The 23,234-nt window shown below is 37.7% G+C and overlaps 1 protein-coding gene across 1 annotated transcript in view; it reads left to right on the top strand.

Annotated features, from left to right (window-relative positions):
* TMC1 (transmembrane channel like 1) overlaps positions 1-23,234 on the top strand; it is a 117,127-nt gene that overhangs the window by 76,323 nt on the left and 17,570 nt on the right. Inside the window, exons 11-16 of the mRNA XM_004439650.2 lie at positions 513-657; positions 1,263-1,457; positions 4,005-4,184; positions 4,310-4,471; positions 11,435-11,563; positions 22,029-22,096. Of these exons, the coding sequence (XP_004439707.1) occupies positions 513-657; positions 1,263-1,457; positions 4,005-4,184; positions 4,310-4,471; positions 11,435-11,563; positions 22,029-22,096 (879 nt within the window). The remainder of the gene's footprint in view (positions 1-512; positions 658-1,262; positions 1,458-4,004; positions 4,185-4,309; positions 4,472-11,434; positions 11,564-22,028; positions 22,097-23,234) is intronic.

Genomic DNA, 23,234 nt, shown 5'->3' with positions numbered 1-23,234 from the left:
GCATTCAGTGTAATCACTCTTTAGGAAGAGATTCTAGGAGGAACTGAAATCTACGCAGAAATTTCCTGACCCGGGTTAGTCCATCCCTAGGCTTCAAGGTGTCTGGAAACCAATTCAAGTTGTGTAGAACAGCTCAAGAGTCTATACATAGTTTCTTTCCTGGGGAGGGACCCAATGATTTTCATCAGATTCTTAAAGAGATCCTTATTCCACCAAAGGTTAAGAACCAAGTATATGACTTTAAGAAGACAAAAAAATATGTATTTTTATATAACTTGTTAAAATCATGACTACTTAGTAGTCTTTCAATCTTGAAGGCCTGGAAAATGAAGAGTTTAAAAAAATTTTAAAATAAACTTTTATTTTCTGGTTATTAGAACAAACGTTTGAAAATATATGTCTTTTAGATATTGCTTCTCCAATTTGCCTGTAATTATGATGTTTTGAAACTCCCTACCCTCCCTCTTTCTTTTTGTATTCTGGCTGCTGGGTTAAACTCTCTGTTTTTACAGGATGACCAAAAATATTGGTGATGATGGAGGTGGTGATGACAACACTTTCAACTTCAGCTGGAAGGTGTTCACCAGCTGGGACTACCTGATTGGCAATCCTGAGACAGCAGACAACAAATTCAATTCTATCACCATGAACTTTAAGGTAAAGACTCCAACTTCAAGAGACTTTTCTTTGTATCTCTGAGAGTAAAATTGGAGCCATTCCATATGGTCTAGTAGCGAAGCATCTTGACAATTAAAAGAAAGATTAACTCATCAGTTCTGCCTACCAGGATCTGGACAGGGTTTTGATCCTGACTGGAAAATATCTGATGACCCATGAAAGCACTATTTCTTCTCTAAATTTGGTAATAAAACAATGCCATTGGCTTGAAACAAGAGACCATTAGTAATCAGAATCAGATATTTTAAATAATAGAGCAATGCTCACTAATTATTTACAGGAATAAGTTAGCTCAGTATTTAAAATGACTCTAAAGTATTATTTTGTAGCTTTCTTTTTAAACCCTATTGGAAGAGATTAGAATGAAGACTATCCTAGTACTAAATCAATCAGAGTTTGTAAGAATTCTTCCTTCTTTCTCTCATTTGTTCTCACTTGCTGGCAATATTCACCTGGTTTATGGAATCCCAGATTTAGTTTACATATTCATTCCTCATATTCTAATGTTTGCAAAAATAATTCTTGAGTTCCTGATATTTTCTGTAACTCAGATATTCCTTTTTTTCTGTTTTGCTTGGGTACAGGAAGCTATAATAGAAGAAAGAGCGGCCCAAGTGGAAGAAAACATCCACTTGATCAGATTCCTGAGGTTTCTTGCTAACTTCTTCGTGTTTCTGACACTTGGCGGGAGTGGATACCTCATCTTTTGGGCTGTGAAGCGATCCCAGGAATTTGCACAGCAAGATCCTGACACCCTTGGGTGGTGGGAAAAAAATGAAGTTCGTCTCTGCCTGCTTTTTATGCGATTAGAACATGACATTTGTGATTTTGTGGATTGCGTCTATGGTGGAATGTTAAATAAGGGCACTCTTGACCTATCCCCTCCATCCTGCCCTGAGAGTTAACCAACCCTGCTGCACATTTTCCACTCTTTTCCAGCCTTATTTCCAAATCTGTCTGTCCATCTGTTTTTCATTTTGTGACATTATGGAAAGTTAGAGTTGGAAGAGGAATTAGAACGCATGTATTCCAACCAGTACATTTTACAGGTGGGGGTAATAAAACTCAGGAGATTAGGTGATGTGTTCACAGTCATAGAACTGTGGAGAAGAGTGCGAGTTAAAACCTAGGAATCTTGATTTCAAGCCCAACACTCTTTCCATGACTTAGAGTTGTTTTCTCCATAGATCCTGCACCTGTTGTTGAAAGATCCAATTGTTGCCTGAATTCTTTGAAGCAGCGATGAGAAAGCCCTTGGTTCTTATGTTTATCTCACTGGAAACATTCAGATTGCACCCCTTTCCCCTGCTTTGGGCAAGTCTGGGCTTCTCTCTGTTTTCACAAGCAGCCTAACTGCACGTCTCCAGCTGCTCCTCCCACTGCTGTATTTCCTCCCCCTCCAAGTGCTATTCAAATGAGGAAGGCCAGCTCTTTGCCAGGAATTAAATATTATGATTGTGATTTTTCTTCAGGGTATCTGCCCATTTAGCAGGTCAGAGAAAAGAGGTCAGAAGTGGGTATGTAGAATCAGGAAATCATTGATCATGTGTTGTTTCTAGGGCCTGCTCCCTTTCATAAAATGTTCTGGCATACAATGTGGTATCATTTTGAACTTTGGCATTTTCAAAGTATGTGTAGATTTAGGCTGTGGGAAGTCTAGATTTCCCACACTGAATCTTCTGCAGAGCCTTGTAAACCAAAAAGATTAATAAAGTCTTCATAACTGTACAATTTTCTAGAAAAATCTTGGACAGAAAATGATATAACCTACTTACAACAAAAGGCTCCAAATAAAAATATTCTAGGTTTTTCAGTAACACTGGAGATGAGAGATCATACATTCAACACAGACATTTCGTGGAAAACTGTAAAGCAGAAAGTCATTAGATAGAGAGATTTCATTTATTTAAAACAAAGGAGAACCTCAAAGCATTTCCTAAGTTTGCTGTCAAATTCTCTCGTATAGTTGTAATAGTATTTACAGGCAAAATTATCACGCCACTTTGGTCCATGGTTCATATTGATCATATTTTTTGTATAAATGAACTATATTAAAGTACGGGTAGTTGATTATCACTAAAAGAGTCACTCTTTCTAAGAACCTGTTTAACATCCATTTTAGGGGACCCTGAGCCTTAGGGGCCAAAGGTAATAATGGGGATTCAAGAATAACTTTACAAATTTGATGAAAAAGAATTTAAATTTACCTTATATAAGATTGCACAGGATCTGCTAAGTTTTTACTTTAGCCTGAAATTGTATCATGCTGACTTTATATTATGTCATGCTGATTTTTGCTCCTGTTAGTCATGCTTATATAATGTTCTTAATAAAAATGGAAAAAACACATTCACAATTATTTTCTAAATATAGTCGGGTAGTTCTCATCATTCAAAACATGGAGTCCACAGGAGGAAATAGGAAATGTTTAGTGGTGACAATTTGAGCCAGATATTTAGGAAAGACAGTTGCCAATGTTACCTGAAAATTTTATTTAAAGGAGGCTTTTTCCCCATCATAAAGTGGTACACGAACTGGACTCTTTTCTGTGACTTAATTTAGCCTAATAATATAGTCATAAGGGTGCCAGTCAGTCTGGAGATAAGGACCACACATCTCTTTCTTTTCACATTTTCGTTCTCTCTCTCTCTCTCTCTCATCATTCTCTAGCCTTTGGCATTATAAACCAGTTCTTCTTTTTTGAAACTTTCCTACCTTGGCTTCAATAACATTATGCCACGTGTTCTTCTTTTGTTTCTCTGAATGGCCTCTGTTTTCTTTGATAACACTCATTCCTTTCTTTTGTTTGCTTGTTTTTTTGCCTCCAGCAGTTTGCCTTCTCCAGAATTCAGTATTTAGTATGTCTCAGGGAGTTCGTCTATTCTAACTCATTAACCTAACCCATATGCTGATGATTGTCCAATTAGTGTTTCCAGTTTGGATCTTGTTCCTCAAGCAGCTCATTTTCCATTTCCTTTAGAAATCTTGTTGTGCAGCGTATCACCATACCAGAATCGGTTACCATGTAGAACAATATGTGTTTTTTGGATAGAGAGTGACGTAAATCACATCCTTCCTTATACTAGAAAACAGACTGTAATTTTTGCCACATACACAAGCTCTTACACAAGCACACCTTGAGAATGTGAGTTGAATGTTGTCTTTGGTGTTTTATTAAGAACAAATTTAAAAAATGCATGAGATAATCTTCTTTAGTCTTACAAAAGATCAAAGGAACCTAGCTGGAATCTTGCAAAATTCTGGAGGAAAGCAGTAATAATTTTTAAACACCAGTAACCTAGTTCATCCCTTGTGTCTCCTTGTAGATGAACATGGTCATGTCCCTCCTGGGGATGTTCTGTCCAACACTGTTTGACTTATTTGCTGAATTGGAAGATTACCACCCCCTCATTGCTCTGAAATGGCTACTGGGACGCATTTTTGCTCTTCTGTTAGGCAACTTGTATGTATTTATTCTTGCCTTGATGGATGAGATTAACAACAAGGTAAGTCTTACGTCTGGATTGTCCTTGCCATCAGCATGTTGTTACATTCTCAGTCTCAAGATTGCCAGAAATGTCTTTCAAATCTGTGTTCTCTTCATTTTTGTTTCCATTGCTTTGCTTTCTAGATCGAAGAGGAGAAGCTAGTAAAGGCTAATATTACTTTATGGGAAGCCAACATGATCAAGGCCTACAATGCATCCCTTACAGGAAATACCACTGGGCCACCCTTTTATGTGCATCCTGCAGATGTACCTCGAGGGCCCTGCTGGGAAACAATGGTGGGACAGGTAATGGCACAAACAGACGTGCATGACGATTAATGTATTAAAAAAGAGCAGAATCAACGTTTCTTCCATAAATGTGGCCTATTTTTTTATTGCTCATTGATATAAAATAGCTAACATTTATGGTTTGCTTACCATGTGCTGGCTGTGAATTTCATATATATTATCTCATGCAGTCCTCACATCCATTCATTGAGGGAAGTACTACTTTTACACCCCTTTTACAGTTGCCTATAAAGGAAGGATATTTTCAAATGGTGTGAGGAGATGTTTACTATCTATTTGTGTTGTAATAAAGTACCTAGATTTAGATACAGACCCAAGTGAATATTTAAATGGAACTCTATTTAGTGTAATCTGTTTGTCATAAAAAAATAGATTCTTTTGGGAGCATACACCAATAGTAATTTCAGTAATGTCAATTTTTGTCAAATAATTGTCCCTTAAGCATTAAAGGAAATACTGTTTTAGGTTAGTTGCTTTCATGGTGATTGTGTAAATGGCCCTAAGCCAACACTAGCGGTATTTTATCAGAGAAAAGAAATAATGTTTCTTATGGCTGTCTGTCCAATAAGGAAAACCAAACCAAACAAAAACAACAAAAAACCCTACTTCAGTTCTCTTATTTCTATAAAGATCCAATTTATATTTTGAAAACCTTTAATTTTGTCTCACTAGAATTGACATTTCTAGTGTGCATTTCATAATCTAATTTTGGCCTTTGGTTCATCAGTGATGAACAGTTATTTCTAAATATGTCATAGTACTTCTGTCTGTTAGACAATAGTTCAGTTTCAGAAGTAATGTGATCTTTGTGAAAATTAGTAAGTTTTTACTGTGTATTTATTTTTGTAAGATAAAAGGAAAATTGAAAGATAATATTAGTCTTATAAAATTAATATAATTTAAACAAAGATGGATATGATTAAATGTCCTCAGGCCTCAATCAGGTGCTCATTGGACTTAAGCCAATCAACTGTGATTTCAATTGTGGAAAAATAAATAAGGAAAATGTTAAATGCTAGACATACATCATTGAAGACTAAGTCCGAAAAGTATGATATAATTAAGGATTTTCTTTTACTTTATTTTTTAAGCTTTCAGGGCCGAGATAAACCCCTCTCTTCCCAGTTACATGTTATTAAATACTTGATGTTCAGCCATGCACATTTCATGCATGTTAATAGGAAGGTATTATGTATGAAATAACAAATGAAATGGAATGAAAGCTGCCTGCGTTTAGTGGAGAGGGGCTTGTGATCCACAGTGTGATGGAGAGAATGCCAGCTCCTCAAAGATGTGCACGTTCTAACCTCTGTAACCTGTGACTGTGCTACCTTACACGGAAAAAGGGACTTTGCTGATGTGATTAATTTAAGGATATTGGGATAGGAAAATTATCCTGGGTTATGTGGGTGGGCCTATTGAAATCATAAGCGAAGACAAAAGAGTCAAAGTTAGAAAAACTAGATGTGACAGTGCAACCAGAGTTGGGAGTGATATGCTTTAAAGATGAAAGAAGAGGACCATGAGCCAAGGAATGCAGGCGGCCTCTAGAAGCTGAAACAGGCCAGGAAACAGATTCATCCCTGATGCCTGCACCTTGATTTTAAACATCTGACCTCCAGAACTGTATGAAAATAAATTTGTGTTGTTTTAGGCTGCTAAATTTGTGGCAATTTGTTACCATAGCAATAGGAAATGAATACACAGGAGTACATGGGTTTCCATATCTCAAAGCTCCTTGAAGCAAAATATGATCATGGTGCTTAACACAAGTCTGTTTTATCACATAGCCCTGAATCTTCAGCAAAAGTTGAGCTAAATTAAAAATATGAAGTAGAGTTTTCACAAACTCAAAGAGTTTGAGACATTCTCTTCTGTACATCCTAGAATGCAGGATGGCATGAGGGCTAAGAAATTTACCCTTTAATAGGCAAATACCTATTAAACAGGATGGATAGAATTAACTGTAAAGAATAAGATTGGGGCTGCTCACTTCTGAGAAGGAGGAAATGTTTAATAGTTATGAATGCCAATGCAGTCTAGGAGAATACTTAGGTTTCTGATTTTGCAGAAGCCTCTGTGTTAGTCCCACAACACTCACTTAAAGTAAAGGAAAAGTCACTTATTTAATTCTTCTTGGAAGCCCTTGGACCATGCTACTTGTCTTGTCCTTTTTTTAAAAGACTCCTGTGTGTAGTGCTTTTCCTTGCTTCATCATCTTTCCTTACTGCCGTTCGTAGTTGGGTTACCCCCTTCTCTTTCACCTTTTCTCTGAAGGACCATTCAGCTCTTGTGGGAAAGCAGGCAGAAGCTGACCAGAGGGAAGGGGTTGTGTTCTGAATGGAATGTTGATGAGGGAGGTGAAATCCATGGGAACAAAGAGAACACAGGGGACATAAAAACCCTGAGTTCTGGGAAGGTCTGGCCCTTCAGACACCAATCTCTGTATCCATGCACCTGGAAACATTTCTTTTAGCCACTTAAAACAAAGTCACTCCAGAAGAAATAGTAAAGGCAGCTGCTTTGCAAGTAGTGTTAAAGATGCACCCCAAAGACTTTCATTGTTCTATGAGAACATTCCAAATGTTCCCTCTTCTCCTCCATGGATGCCCTCTGCTTCGTTTTTCCTCAAGCATGCTGTGGGACTCAAAGCTCTCTTTGAATATAAATATAAGATAACTTGGTGGCTCCTTTATCTCTCCAGAGAATCTCAAGATATAGTCATTTAGTCTCATCTCCAATGGTATCTGATAGGTAAGCAACAGAGTCATTCTTGAGAGATTGCTATTTGAAGCTATATACTGAGGTCTGCATTTCGGGGAAGGAGAGAAAGCAGCCAACGGCTGAAGATAACAACAATGGCTAACATTTATTGAATACTTCTAGCGTGCCAAGCATTACTTCCTTGGATTTTTCAATTACCCTCCGAGATAAGTTATATTATTATCTCTATTTTATAGATAAGGAGACTATGACTCAGAAAGGCTCAAGACCTCAAAGGAAGTCAATGTGAGGAGCCCAAATTTAATCTACAGTCTGATTAGAGTTTGTCTCCTTGTCCATAGTGCTGAATTATCCCCCAGAAACATAATCAGCATCAACACATACTCTGCAGACTCCTGCCATGGAATATCTACAGTCTGTGGCCCATTGTGATGTCTCTTGACTATTGTTTTCTCTTTACCTGCTAATCATTCTCTTAGGTTTACTGATCAAAGCTGCCCAGATGTTTTAACTAAATGTCATGAGTGTAAAGTCGTTAGGCATGGAGTGCAGTGCTCAACAGGAGGCTTGTGTGGAGATCGTGCTCCCATCCTGACTAGCACGCTAGGCACTCAGATTGCATGATGTCCCCGAGATGGGCTGGGCCACCTTTCTTATAAAGCAGTGTATTCTGCCTATGGTGTGTGAATAAACCTTTTTACATTTCCATATAAAGTTTGAATCCTGGTATTTTATGTGAAAGTTATGACACTGCTTGGGAAAAACAGAATTTCAACCATTGAGATGAGGATGCTTAGAAAGACATGGAGGACTTCAAAACCACTCTGAAATTTTCTTTCACCTGAGGCAGTCTTCCTGACCTGGCAGTGGAAACCTAAAAATAGCCCTCATAGCCTACCTCTAATTGATGCTGGTTATTAGAATCTGAACTCAAATTGCTGGGGGAATGAAAATGAGAATAAGAGTAGGGAAGAGAAAAGTTATGGCCAGAAATAACTACAAGAATTTACTATCATTCATTCATTCATTCCATGTTTATTGAGTGCATGCTCAGTGCCGGGCATTGTGCTAGATACTAGAGGTACAACAGGTACAATAGTGCTGCCCTTGTGAAAATTACAATCTCTTTGGGGAACAAAGCCATTAATTAAATAATTATGCAAAAATTGCAAATTTACAATAACAACAAAGCACTACAAGAATGAAATGCATGGAATCTGAGAACTTCTAGGAGAGCTTGCTCTTTTCAGTGAGGTGAGAGAGGCTTCTCTAAGTTAGTGATTCTGCAGTGATGTATACTAGTTGGAGTAAACTGAGTCAAGAGGTGAAGTAAGAGTGATTGAGTAAAGTGAAGATCACATGCAAAGGCCCTGTGGCATGAAAAAGTATGGAGTTTGGGGTTCTGAAAGAAAACCAATGGGGCTGGAAAGGAGAAGACAAAGAGAAGAGCAAACACAAGAATAACTTGGAGAGCTAGAGTCAGATTATACTGAAACTTTCAGATTATGCAGAAACCTCACACTCCTGGCCCACCATTTGAGTCTAGCTGTTGCTGCAGCAAATAACTGCATGCAGCTGTTACCTAATAGCATCTCAACTGAGCTGTGCACATAGTCTCACCTTTATCCCAGAGGCTCTCTGCTGTCACCAAGCGAGTTGTTAATGTCACATGGCGCCATCTTTGACTAATGGGAATGGGAGCTAGTGGATCAATACTTCCTTTTTCTGTCTCTTGAGTGGGTAATTCTGAGGCTCATTATCTATGGCTACTGAGTGGGTCCCCGGAAGAATCAAGACCATTTGCCCCAGTAGTGATAGCTTTGAACACATCCTTGGGTTAAGATTTTCTCTCCTTTCCTGTTTCATTCTTCCCAATCCCCACTCTGTTCTTTGACAACACTTCCCACAATGCACTACTTGCTTACAAGCCCTTGTCACAGGTGCTACTTTTGGTGAGAACTAATGCTGAGATAATCTTTTAAATCTATATTTTTAAGTTTTCAATATAATATTTTTTGCCTTTATTATATTTATGTTACAGTTAATTTCTACTCATGGCATGTGATATATACCTTCTATTTAAAATAGTAGCAGTTATCTTTTAAAAACAAGTATATTAAAGTTAAAAGAAATATTAAGTAAATAATATTTCAGATAGTACTTGGACATGACAAGAATCGTGACGGTGGTACATGACTACTCGGAGTTTAGGAAGCATTGCTCTGAATTATGAGGCTAGAAATCAACCTAATGACTGCTAGTCAAATGTCCCTTTGTCCTATGAGATAATTCTTTCTCACTAGTTATTATAGAAGGGAGATTATATAGGTAGCTGGAAATAAAAACCAAAAGTCTCCTCATATTATGGAAGAACACTAGTATTTCTGGAAAAATATATCTTAGATATTCAGTGTATTCAGTCTTAGGGCACAAATATTTTGGAAGGAACAGAAAGGGAAGAGTGGAAGTGACTATCATGATGAAAATTTATAATTATATATGTCTGTTCTTATATTTATTGCCCATGGTCATACAAGTCCCATGAGGAAATAGTGAACTTCCTCTCCAACCCACAGCACACACACTTTGCACAGAAATTCAAGTCCACACCACCGAGGTAACCAGTTTCTAATTTTTCAAACCTTTTCTATGCATATATCTATACATATTATACATATACATGTACGTATATATACATAGGGTTTTTTGTTAACAAATGACAACATATCACATATCCTGTTCATAAATTTTTAAAACCCTGTTTCTTATTAGACCATAGCATTTTAGCACTTTTTAAACAACTTCATTGAGACATAATTCACATAGGGTACATTTCACCCATTCAAAGTACAGTCCTCCCTCAGTATCAGCGGTGGATTGGTTCCAGGACCCGCCAGGCACCCAAATCACCCACGTTCAAGTCGCTTATGTAAAATGGTGTAATACAGTGAATACAGTCAGTCCTCCGCATCCACAGGTTTTGCATTTGCAGATGCAATTCAATTCCTCTGTATCAGCGAAATTTTGATCTGTGGTTGGTTGAATCTGCGGATGTGAAACCTACGGATATAGAGGGCCGGCTGTGTATAATTCAGTGGTTTCTAGTTATATGTTTGCATAGTTGTGCATCCATAACCACAATAGCAGTTTTTTTTTGAGAGCTCACAATATTCCGTTGTGTGGACACCCTGTTTTATTTAATTTATCTCCTCCTGAGCACACTTAAATTATTTCCAATTTTTATCTGGAAGAAGCGATACTCCCATAATTATACATATAGATTTGTGCACTTGTGTTAATATTACTGTAGGAAATATTTCTAGAAGTGAATTTCCTTGATCAAACTCCACATAATTTAAAATGTGCTGGATATTCACAAATTTCCCCCCAAATGTTGCACTAGTTTAACTTCCCCATCAGTTTATGACGGTGCCTGTGTCACCTCACTCTCACCACTATGAAGAAGCACGGATTTTCAAATATTTATCACTCTGTGAAGCAACAGCTCACTGTCTTAATTTTCATTTTTATTAGTGGGGTTTAAGTATTTTTGAATGTTTTAATTGTATATTTTCTTCTGTGAATTTCTTATTTGTTCCATGTACCATATTTTTTCATTATTGGATTGCCCGTCTTTTGTCATACTGATTCATAAAATTTTGAATGCGTTAAAAAACCCAATCCTCTATCATATCTGCTACAAATTCTTTCCAAGTTTTTCTTTTAACTTTATAAATAGTGCTGTTGGCCAGATTAAAGTTTTAAACTCTGTATGGTCAATGTTTTCCTGTCTTGGGTTCTTGTGTCATGCTTATTTAAGTTTCCCGGTAAGAAGGCTTTTGATACAGTGATTTTGGAACAGGAAATAATTATTTTAAACTAATAAAATAGGGCTGAAACATTCTTCATTTGCTAAATATGGCTAGCTACTTTCTTTACTATGAATTGAAGTTTCCAAGCTGATACTATTTAGAAACGACAAATTTGATGTTAACAGAGAGAAATGTACTTTTTTCTTTTCTTTTTGCTGAGGAAGATTCACCCTAAGATAACGACTGGGCCAATCTTCCTCTATTTTGTATGTGGGATGCCTCTATAGCATGGCTGATGAGTGGAGTAGGTCTGCTCCTGGGATTGGAACCCGCTGCCACACTGGCACACGCGGAACTTTAACCACTCAGCCATGGGGCTGGCCCCCGAGAAATGCACGTTTTAATGCAGATAATATCTCAATAGGAATTTGTGCGGCTGACCGTTTCTGATGTTCTGACCACCTATGTCACAATCCTCATCGGGGACTTTCTCCGGGCATGTTTTGTGAGATTTTGCAATTACTGCTGGTGCTGGGATTTGGAATATGGATATGTAAGTAAGATATTCATTTTTCTCTTATCAGATTATTCTTTTATAGTTCATCACTTACACACACCATGCAAGAGGAAGACACGTCAGAATTTAGGGGGTGAGATCACCTTTGTAGATGTCAGTAAATGAAGATCAATGAGTACTGTTTTAATTCAGAGAGAGTCAGACTTGAGTATCATGGCTTACAGTATTCTCATAAAATTAGCATAGGATAAGCAGTGGATCTTAACCTGTCAGTTAAAATGGTGAACTCAGTAAATCTTGGACCCCTCGTCAGCTCCCTCCCCATAAAGCTTGCTGGCTTTTCTAGAAGCAGTGCAAGATGGATAGGATCAACTGCACATTCTATTAATTCCTTTGAATCCTACTAAACAAACTCTGGGACACTTATCATATATCAGTCACTGTGCAGTACATTGGGGACAAAAGGAGTCAATAAATAGGGTGCTTGCTTCATAAAGCTCACAGTCTGATAAGAGCTCAGCAGAGACACAAGCAGGGAGCTATAGAAGTTTCAGGGAACACCCCGTTTGCTGATAGGGCTCTGGCAAGTAGTGGAGCTGATTTCCAGCAAGATGGCTTCCTTTCCCACAACAACAGCACAAGTTTCTCTGAGCCCCACTGGTGTGTTGACCCCATCACCAGCTCAACCTCTGTGCTCAACCCCAGGCTCCCCCACAAAGTTTGAGGCAGCAGTAGAATACACATCACTCTGTGGTCTAACACATTGCCGGGTGTCCACTGTCCCTCTTTCGCAAATGAAAGTGTCATCTTGGGAAATATGATCTGAGGAGTCGATAGTACTTATTTGCTTAAAATCTTCCAGTGGCTTCGTAAGTACTTAGAATGAATTCTAAATCCCTTTCCAGGGCCTGCAACATTCTATAGGACCTGCTGCTTTTCCTTCTCTCTGAGCTCATTTCCTCCTAGTTCTGCTCTTGTTTTGTAAAGTCTACAAATATTGAGATTCTTCCTTATGCTGAAACACAGGATGGTCCTTGCATTTGCCCTAGCTGTTCCTCCCTCTAGGGGTGCTGTTTCCTAGAATTTGGCATGGCTGATTCCTGCTTGTCATTAAGGACTCAGCTAATATGTTACCTCCTTAGAGCTCTTCTCTGACCTTCCAATCTAATGTGGCCCATCAGGCAATCTCTATTTTAGCACACTGTTCTATTTTCTTTATACAGGGTATAACTCTTTGACATGCCTTTTGTAAACATGCTTATTATCTGTCTCTCTCTGTTAGTATGAAGGCTCTATGAAAACAGAGGCCTTGACCTCTGTACTTAGAACTGTGCTTGTCACATGGCAGATATGTGTTGACTGGCTGATTCAATGCTGAACCTCCACATTCTAGCACCATCAAGGCAACACCATCTATTGACAGAATTTTGCCTGCTTCCAAGAATGTGCCCATGCAGTCAATTCTGGCTTAGTATTCTTCAGCCAATGATGTTTGTCTCCTCACCAGTGAAGGGATATCCTTTACTCCTGCTCTCCCTCCTGTCTCATGTCCTCTAGTCTCTGGAGAAGTCCTACATTCAAAACTGTTTTCAAGACTCCAGGCCAGATCCTCTGCCTGGCTATCTGACTTTGAGATCGTACCTTTCCTTAGGTTATCTCTATCAACCTCACTGAAAGTGACTCTCAGAGGAGCCAAAAGCAGTTATGTAATGCTGTTTGGTGAACGACAGTGAGGTAATGCTATAGATCCAGGATGCTGTTGTGTTGCTTTTCCATTCCCTGCTATGAGGTATTCAGCTGGCTTGGTTTCATTTCTATTTTCCTTGCCTGATTCAGCTCTTCTGAAGCAGATATAAAAATTACCATTTCTTTCTTAGACCATCTCTTGGCTTATGCTTGCCTTTTATCCCTTGCTGCTTTCTTCTTAAGTGCTAGAAAATTTTGCTTCAAATGTGAAGTCAATATAACATGACCTGGATGCATAAAAGCTGTAATTAAATGACTATAATTTATTATTTATTGAGTGCTGACAGTGCTCTTGGGTTAGTACCAAGTACAGGAAAAAAGACAAGTTCCTGTTTTAGGTCATAGGAGTGAATTTTATTCCATGTTACCTTTGGAAGGCTCTTTAGAGAGAAAATCAGCATCGAAACAAGTTTTAAAACACTAAGGTTGAGTGATAGATCTTTGCTGTGGATCCTATTATCACTGACCCACCAAGTGGAGAGCTTACATAGTTGAATGCCTACTAGGTGCAAATCATATGAGCAAACTTCTGCAGTGGGTGGTAAGGGGATACAGAGATATAAAAGATGTAAGCCTAAAAAGTGGTTGCCAACTTGGGCCTGCAGGCTACATTCAGCTTATAGATATTTTTTCCTTTGATCTGCAGAGTGTTTTGTTTGTTTGTTTTTTAATGAGCTAATATTTTAAAACTGGGAATTTTACATTAAAAACATATGGATTTCTTACTTTTCTTGACATATTGGAAGGCCTGGCAATATTAGACCCATAGTCCCACTCCGGAGAAATTGGCTGGAACTGAGAAATCACTGCCCTCCTCAGATGGAATGTTCATTCACCAGTTCCTCAGTCTTCACTACTCCTTAATCTGGCAAGCTCCCATTGTAAATACAGAGCAAAAAATGTAAATGCCAGAGGAGAAACCAATTGCTATGTGACTTTGGGACAGAGAGAGTGAGAGAGATCAGAAATTCAGACCTAATGGAGGAAGAGACATTTGAACTAAGTCTTGAAGGTGGATCAGAATTTCAAAAGATTGAGATGGAAGAAAGCGTTCTCAGTGAAGGGACCAATGTAAGACAAGCCTCATCAGCTGGAAAGTGTGGGCAGTGCAGGCAGAGATGCAGAAACCCAAAAGGGGGCCGTTTGAGAGAAGAAGCAGATGAGAATGTTTCTTTGATACTCTCCTGGACTTACTAAGTGATGAGTCCAAAAAGTACCTGTCATAAAGCAAAGGAGAATCTGAAATAGGCAGAGAAGATACTTTTGAGAATCCTTTCAGGAATGAAAGAGAAAAATGTGTCCATTTTTGCCAACAACAAAAAAATTTTTTTTCTTTTTTTTTCTGAACTCTAAAAATAATACCAATTCATTGTAGAAAATCCAGAAAATCCAGTATAAGCTAAATATGAAAATAAAAATCACAGGTAATCCTACCACTCATGGCATTATTATTTGGATTATTTGAATTGTATAGTATTTGTATTTATTTATATGTAGATAAACAAGTACTATAGATTTATATCTGGTATTATAGAGTTTTATAAATATATATACATATTTGTGTATGTGTATGTTTATACACTTATTGACTTGTTACCTGTTATTTTCACCTAATAGTGACCATTTCCCTGTGTTCTTTTATAATATAGTTTTTAAATGGCTGTGTAATATTTTATATATGAATGTACTATAATTAATTTAGTTTTATTTGTCATCAGTTAAACTACATCTAATTTTTATTACAATAAATATTCTATTTACATTTATTTATATCCACATGGATAAATATTTTCATAGATAAATCATAGTGGTATGCACAAGTTATTTCCTTATGAGAAATTTTTCTAAGTTGAATTGCTCAGTCATAGAGAAGCTACCTCTTAAACAGTCCGTTCACTTTTATTACAACAACCTTGATAAAAACTAAGCTCTACTCCAGCATTAGATTCAGAGACCCATAGAATGTTAATGTTGGGTGGAATTTTGACATAATTAATCATAATGTCTTCATTTTACCTATGAAAAATTGAGAGTATGAATTGAAGTGAGTTGCCTAGGTTTATGTGGCCAGGGAATAAATAAGGGCAATGAAGTGTCCTTCTGGACAAAGCCACTATGTTAGATATACTGAATTATATACTTGTTACAACTGAGAAAATTGGGTTAAAAGTGACCCTGTATATTTTTCCAGTTCTAAATTTATGGCCAAAGTATTATCACAACAAATCTATGAAGATGACCTGAGGTGGGGAAATTCCTGCCTGGGAGCAAACTGTTAGACCATGTAATGTAAGCTAATCTTTCCCAAGGCTTTTCTGAGCACAGCAGAGAGTTCTCAGTGTTTCTAAAAAGCTCACTGACTCAGAGTGAGTGGAATGGTGTGCTCCCAGGAGGGATTTTAACCACCCTGATTCAGCACAACTGCCCTAAGTCCTCTCTTATAAACTCTTTGGGTTTTCTGCAATAGTTCAACACAGAATGCTTTTACTTTCACCTTAATTTGTGACCATTCTTACCATTTATCAATAATGTAGATAAAGAATATCTAAGAAGAAATAGAATCTAATGCATGGCATGGGATAAGAACATGTTCAAACAAATTAAAACCTCAGAATCTTATTTAAAGTTATATTTTTGAGGTGGTCCTTGTTAAATTTACATAAATAGAAAATATGGGAGATTTCCCTGAGAGCTGATGAAAGGGCTCAAATAAGAGGCATATGATTGACAGACCATCAGAGTAGAGTCCTAATCATACTATATTGCATTATATTTTTATGTTGTGCTTATTATGTCAGAACTTCTACAAAATATTTTACATATATTATTCTGTGTATTCATACCAGCAATGCTATGATGTAAATTATTATTTTTCCTGCTTTACAGTAAACTGAGGTTTAGAGGATGGTTAATAATTTGCTCAAAAACATATAGCTGGTAAGTGGTGGAGCGAGGATTCAAACTCATGTCTGATGGACTTCAAAGCCGTTAACCAGATTTCCATCATGTTGAATTTTCACTATAATGCTTAACTCTAGAAATTTGAAAGACTCTGCCAAATCATGACTAATTCATGAACCCCAATCTACAGCATTTGTAATTCAAGGTACTCCCTTGCAGCAGAATGGAGTTAGCAAGATGGGCTGGAATATAGAATTGGAAGATAAACTGATGTTCTCTAGCTGGGAATGAGATATTATTTAGCAGTTCAGGAAGATGGCATGATAAAGAGTCAGTAAGAAGTCATGCATATCCTGCGAAGGGCTGAGAACATAGGAAGAGGGACAGCATAGGCTGGATTTGAAGTTCCATATGAATATTGGTCCAGAGTCTGTCTGCAGGGAACCAGGGGTGCAGTGCAAAGCCCAAGGTGCTGAATCATCCTAGTAGATGAGGCTGGGATTTGTCCTAGATCAGTGGTTCTCAGATTTGAGCATACATCAGAATCCCCTGAGGGCATGTGAAAGCACAGTGTTTCTGATTCTGTAGGTCTGGGGCAGGGCCCAAGAATTTACTTTACTAACCAGTTCCTAGATGCTGCTGCTGCTTCTGGTCTGGGGACCACACTTGAGAACCACTGCCTCAGAGCCACAGGCCAGGCCAGCCTGCAGCTCTTAGTGATTCCAGCTGTGGGAAATGAGATTTGTGTGGAAAAAGTCAGGCAGGTCATTGCAATGAAAGAATTCTCTCTGAGATCCTGAATTGCATTTCCCAATACCCACAGGTTGATGATCTACCCCAAATAACTAAACTTGCAGATGGAGGATGGGTTTTCCCAGGCTCTTTAATCCAGTGAGCACCATATGTCTTCCCTCTGGGTAGATGACTGACGCTAGCCCACAACAAACAAAGATCCAAAAATAAAACAAGATAATTTTCAATCCCTTGACTATTATGGACCTCAACCCAAATCCAAATGGGTTCCTCTGTTGCTGGCCCCTAAAAGTCTTATCAGGGATGAGCGACCCTTAGTGAGTTTATTATACTTATCTCATTTGAATCATTTCACTGTCTCAGGTTTCAAGACAAGCTGTTTTTTTCCAAGCATTATTTACTTTTACGTTTTTTTATATTTTAGAGGCAATTAAACAAACATATTGCAAATTGATTTACACTTACATTATTAAAGTATTGCTTTAAAAAATTTAAACTAGAGTATAATCTCGTATGTTAAAAAAATCTACCTCTAAAAGAATGAGGCTTGAATTTAAACTATGTGTGTGGTGGGGGGGAGGTTGCCTTCTTACATTTATTTCAGGTTTAGAATGCGGGTTTCTGAGTTTAATGCATACATTATTAAATTCCATTTCTAAGGTATTTACAGAAAAGCAATTTTTTAATAACTGGGTCTAATTTTCAACCAAATACAGATTTTAGATTAGAAAAGGATCTTAGAAATTATCTAGTTCAGAAGTAGGCAAATTTTCTCTGTAAAGGTCTGGATAGTAAGTATTTTCACTTTTGCAGGTGTGATATTGTGATGTAATAAGAAATATATATTTTGGTCTTCATTTCTGGTTCCTGGCTAGAGCTCCTAAAACCTTTGTAACTTCCTAAGCAATTGAGGTGCTAGGAACATCTCTTGATCTAATATTTTGTCTTTGATCCTGGTTTCTGACTCAGAGCTCCTAAATTCCTTGGAATATCTTGGGTGATAGGAGTATTTTTTGGTGGGCAATTCTTGGTGGACTCCTGGATAGCTTCAGGATGCAGGCTGGTCAGCAGAAAGACCCAACCACGATTAGAAGCTCGGAACATTCAACCCCACCCCGCCCTTATATTCCAGGGAAAGGAGAGAGGCTGGAAACTTAGTTGATAATTGATTATGCCTACGTGATGAAGTCTCCATAAAAACCCCTGAACTATGGGATTCAGAGAGCTTCCAGATTGCTGAACACATGGAGGTACTGGGAGGGGAGTTCACCACCTCTGCACCCCTTCCACTATTCCTTGCCCTACGCATCTCTTCCATCTGGCTCTTCTTGAGTTGTACCTTTTTATAATAAACCAGCAAGCTAGTAAATATATGTTTTCCTGAGTTCTGTGAGCCATTCTAGTAAATTATTAAACCTGAGGAGGAAGTCGTGAGAATCGCTGATTTATAGCCAGTCAGTCAACATAGATGACAACCTGAACTTGGGATTGACATCCGAAGTAGGGCAGTCAGTTAGGGGACTAAGCCCTTAACCTGTGGGATCTGTACACACTCCAGACAGTTAGTGTCAGAATTGAGTTAAATTGTAGGGCGTCCAGTTTATGTCCACAGGGAATTAGGAAATTGCTTGGTGTGGGGGGAAAACCCACACATCTGTGTCAGAAGTATTGTGAGTAGAGTGTGGTAGTAGAGGAAAGCAAGGGGTTTTCCTTTCAGTGGCCATATGGTCTCTCTTGTAACTACTAGACTTTCCTATTTTAGTCCCAAACAGCCATAGACAACACATAAATGAATGAATGTAGTTGTATTCTAATAAAACTTTATTTACAAAAACAGGTGGTGGTCCCGACTTGGCTCGTGGACCATATTGTGCCAACCCCTGACCTAGCGCATGTTAGGTGTAGGTTTAAGAGAGAAGTTACTCCCACCAGCAGTGTATGAGAGTTCCCTTCTCTCCACATCCTCTCAACACATGTTGTTTCCTGTCTTGTTAATTATAGCCATTCTGACGGGCGTGAGGTGATATCTCATTGTAGTTTTGATTTGCATTTCCCTGATAGTTAGTGATTTTGAACATCTTTTCAGCCAATATGGAAAACAGTATGGAGATTCCTCAAAAAATCAAGGATAGAACTACCATATGATCCAGCTATTCCACTGTTGGGTATTTATCCAAAGAACTTGAAAACACCAATTTACAAAGGTACATGCACCCCTGTGTTCATTGCAGCATTATTCACAATAGCCAAGACTTGGAAGCAACCTAAGTGCCCATCAAGGGACGAATGGATAAAGAAGCTGTGGTATATATGCACAATGGAATACTACTCAGCCATAAGAAACGATGAAATCCAGCCATTTGTGACAACATGGATGGACATTGAGGGTATAATGCAAAGTGAAATAAGTCAGAGGGAGAAGGTCAAATACCGTATGATTTCCTTCATTAAGTAGTAGATAATAACAACAATAAACAAACACATAGGGACAGAGATTGGATTGGTGGTTACCAGAGGGGAAGGGGGGAGGGAGGAGGGTGAAAGGGATAATTCGGTACATGTGTGTGGTGATGGGTTGTAATTAGTATTTTGGTGGTGAACATGATGTAATCTATGCAGAAATAAAGTACAATGATGTACACCTGAAACTTTTACAATGTTATAAACCAATGTTACTGCAATAAACAAAAAATTAAAAAAAAAAAAAAAGAGAGAAGTTACTGGCCCAGCTCACCCAGATAGGAAACGGCAGGTCAAATATTCAGATCTGAATCCCAGGTGAGCGTCTGTACCACAAAAGGGCTGCCGTATACCCTTTCTCCGCCTCAGGTCAATATACACATCAAAGATTTTATTCCCCCAGCTGCCCCTGCTGCAAGCACAGTATGAGGCCAGGGGTTCCTAGTGTGTCCTTAGTGTTTTTCTCATCACCTACTTATAAAAATTTCTCATCTCAAATGGTCTTTAAGAGGTTTATGTGCTTGTGAGAGTAAATGTACTTGGCAAAGTTTGAATTTTTTTTGTTTTCCATAGTTTGGTGGGCTAAATCATGACACTCTTCTAAAGAGGCCAAGGTTGAAGGTTTGATTCCTGAACTGACACAGAGAAGAGCTGTTCCAAGGCCACAGATAGTGCGGGCCACCCGACTGAGCATTTATCAGAGGTGTACTGTGATCTCACAGGGCTCCAGGAGAAAAGAATAGATGATCCAGAGCAAAGCACTCCCATGGAAGAGGAAAGACTCAGAATTAACAGAATTAACATTTCTCTGGATTAGAAGCAATTTATTTTTTCCATCGAGGACATATTTTTTTCATTGTTGATTTTAGAACAAAACTGTCAACCAAACATCTTTGCATCTTGGGCACGTTATGCTTCTAGATAATTTGCAAACAGTGAAACACTTTGTGTATCCTTTAGCAGTATCTTGAGTGAATTGATGTTGAAAGCATCAGGTCATCTTTGTCCTGTTTAATATAACAGGGCCACGTATTATCTTATTATGTATCGTCTTATCATTTTATCTTGTTATTTAACCATTCTTGTTATGCCATTCTTGCTGTTTACTCCCTGAATCTGTTACAAGGCACATTGCCTGTATCTTTCAGTTGACTAGGAGAGGACTAAAGCCTTTTGGGAAAGTGATGAAGTTGAGGCCTGTATTCAAGAGCTCTTGAGGCAAAGCATTCCAAAGTTGTGATAGTTTTGTTGGGTTTCCAAATCTGAGACCTGTTCTGTCTTCTTACAAATATATTTTTGGGTTCTTGGTTTTGAGAAAAACAGAGACGCTCTCAGGTCATCTTATTGTGTGTGCGTCTGTCTGTGTATATGTGTGAGCATGGGTGCCTGTGCTGTGCGTGTATGTGTGTGCTGGGGAGGGAGTTATTATGAGGATACATAGTCTGAAGCCACTCCTGCAGATATCAGGATCCGGGGCAGTAATAGGGAGCTGCCACTCTATCAGTCTCTCTTTCATGCTCTTCTTGATCTTCTCACTTCATATTTTTTGCTATTCTCTTTTTCTCTTTTTACCAATTAGTCAGTTTCCTGACTGATTATTCTCTATCTCAAATTAAATAGGAGTCAGTTTTGTTGCCTTTGCTAATTAGCATTACTCCCATTTATAGAAGCTTTCCTTCTAGGATGTCTATTGTGTCACCAGGAAGCATTTGGATGGGCCACCTAGAACAAATGCCCACCTCACTTCCTATTGGTGTACCCTCTGCACAAACACCAGCCTGCTGGTGCTACTCTAAGCAGGATGGTATTATCTAGGAGACAAACACTGGACATTGACTTGAATAATTTCTTAAACTTTTGTTGTATTTCTCTATATTTATTTTATTGTAAAAAAAAATCACATTTTTTGTTGAAAAATATTTTAAAATATACAAAAATTAAGGAAGAAAATAAAAACCATGATCCATCACCCACACATAACAACTATTAATTTTGCTGATTACTTTCAAGTCTTTTCTTTATGCATAATTTCATATCGAGTTGACAAAAATAATGAATGTGTGATTTTATAGATTTTTTTGTTGAACATTAGAGCATAGTTTTCTCTTGTGTATGTAAATATTCTTCCAACAATGATTTTAATGAGCTGCAATATATATCATAATATAGATATACTGGATTTACTTAACCGATGTTGGACATTTAGATGGTTTCATCTCTGCTTCTTAAAATTTGTCAGCATTTAGGATTACTTTGTTAAAACAAATTCCTAGAAGTAGACTTACAGGGTCAAAGACAACGAGGTTTTTAAAGCTTTTAATATGTATTGTCAAATTGTTTTTCTAAAAGTTTGCTCCAATTTTTACTTTTACCATCAGGGTATGAAAGCCCATCTTGCCATAGTTTCATGACATTGAATGACAGCATTTTAAAATGAGTCTTACTATGTTAAAAAGGGTGCTTTATTATTGTATTTATCACTAATTATTTATTATATTGATTATTCTGCTGCAGTTGATTATTGTTGGTGCAAGAAAGCAGTTGAGAGCCTAGCCCATACCTATGCAGAAACATGAAACATTTGCCTTTCAATTTTAACCACTTAAGATGCTAATCCAAGGACTGTCTGTGTCTCCTCTAGCCTTCATACACCGAATTTGACATCAGTGGCAATGTCCTCGCTCTGATCTTCAACCAAGGCATGATCTGGTAGGCCAGCTGTTAGACAGTTTATCACTTGTAGAAAAGCCTCCGAGATCATTATTGCATAAAGCATTGTAGTCTGGGGTCAGAGGAGTCCACGATCTAACTCAACATTTGCCTTGTGAAGTGGATGGCTATGAAGAGTTTATATATATATATATATAATTATTATCTTATGTCTTAAATCTTGGTCCTCAAAGGCATCTGCCTGTTTTGCAGAGCACTTCTTCATCAAACACTGGGAGTCCATGTTCTGGTTCATAGATTATTTGAAGGCTTTTTATATTTTTATATCCTGTGACACTAGGATCTAACAGTGGAACATTAATGATCCCATTACCACATATTAAGTATGAAATAAATTAATGTAAGGTATTACTGAGAAATTGATTTTATTTTGTCATCACTATTGAATATATTTAAAATACAACTTACAGCTACTTTTAAAAATAATTTCTTACCAAATTCAATAGTATATAGAGATGAAACACGTTTTAGGAAGGTCAAGTTAAAAATATGATCTATATGTTGTAACTTGTTTCATAGGGCCATTTATAAATCAGAATCATTTCTTTTGATGTAAAAAGGACTGTCATGTATTTTATTAAGTGAAAGTACTCTCACTGTAAACTTTGACAGGTTAAGATGAGTTGATACAGTAGAAGCTATTTTTGAGTTTAAAAATTGAATCACAGAATGCAATTCATCTGGGGACCATATGTCTTGGAAATCTGTTACTCTTAACTAAGAACACCCCAACTCACAAGCAGTTACAATTAAGCTTCTTTATCCTATTGACACATCTAATATAATATTGTGTCACCAACCACACCATGTCCAACGTACAAGCACCAGTAACTAGCTTCAGTTTTTGCACAGTTTCCTATATTACACAACTCCTTCAACCATAGCTGGCCTGAATTATTAAACCTTTGTGAGACTGGACCTCTGCAAATGTTAAAACCATCTTGCATCAGTAATACAAAGACCACAGTCAGTGGCCCCATCGTCCTGCCATGAGGTCTGTCAATTTCCTGTGCCTCACTAGGTCAATCAATATGAAGAAAAGACTGTAAAAAGATTATCTTTTACATTGTCAGATATGCTTAAAAATGTATTTCCTGTCCCCTCATTTTCTAAATTT

This window comes from Ceratotherium simum, chromosome 20, assembly GCF_057802395.1.
Source record: "Ceratotherium simum simum isolate JZ-2026a chromosome 20, ASM5780239v1, whole genome shotgun sequence".
In the NCBI taxonomy this organism is placed as follows: Eukaryota; Metazoa; Chordata; class Mammalia; order Perissodactyla; family Rhinocerotidae; genus Ceratotherium; species Ceratotherium simum.
This window is presented reverse-complemented; position numbering and strand designations above follow the sequence as displayed.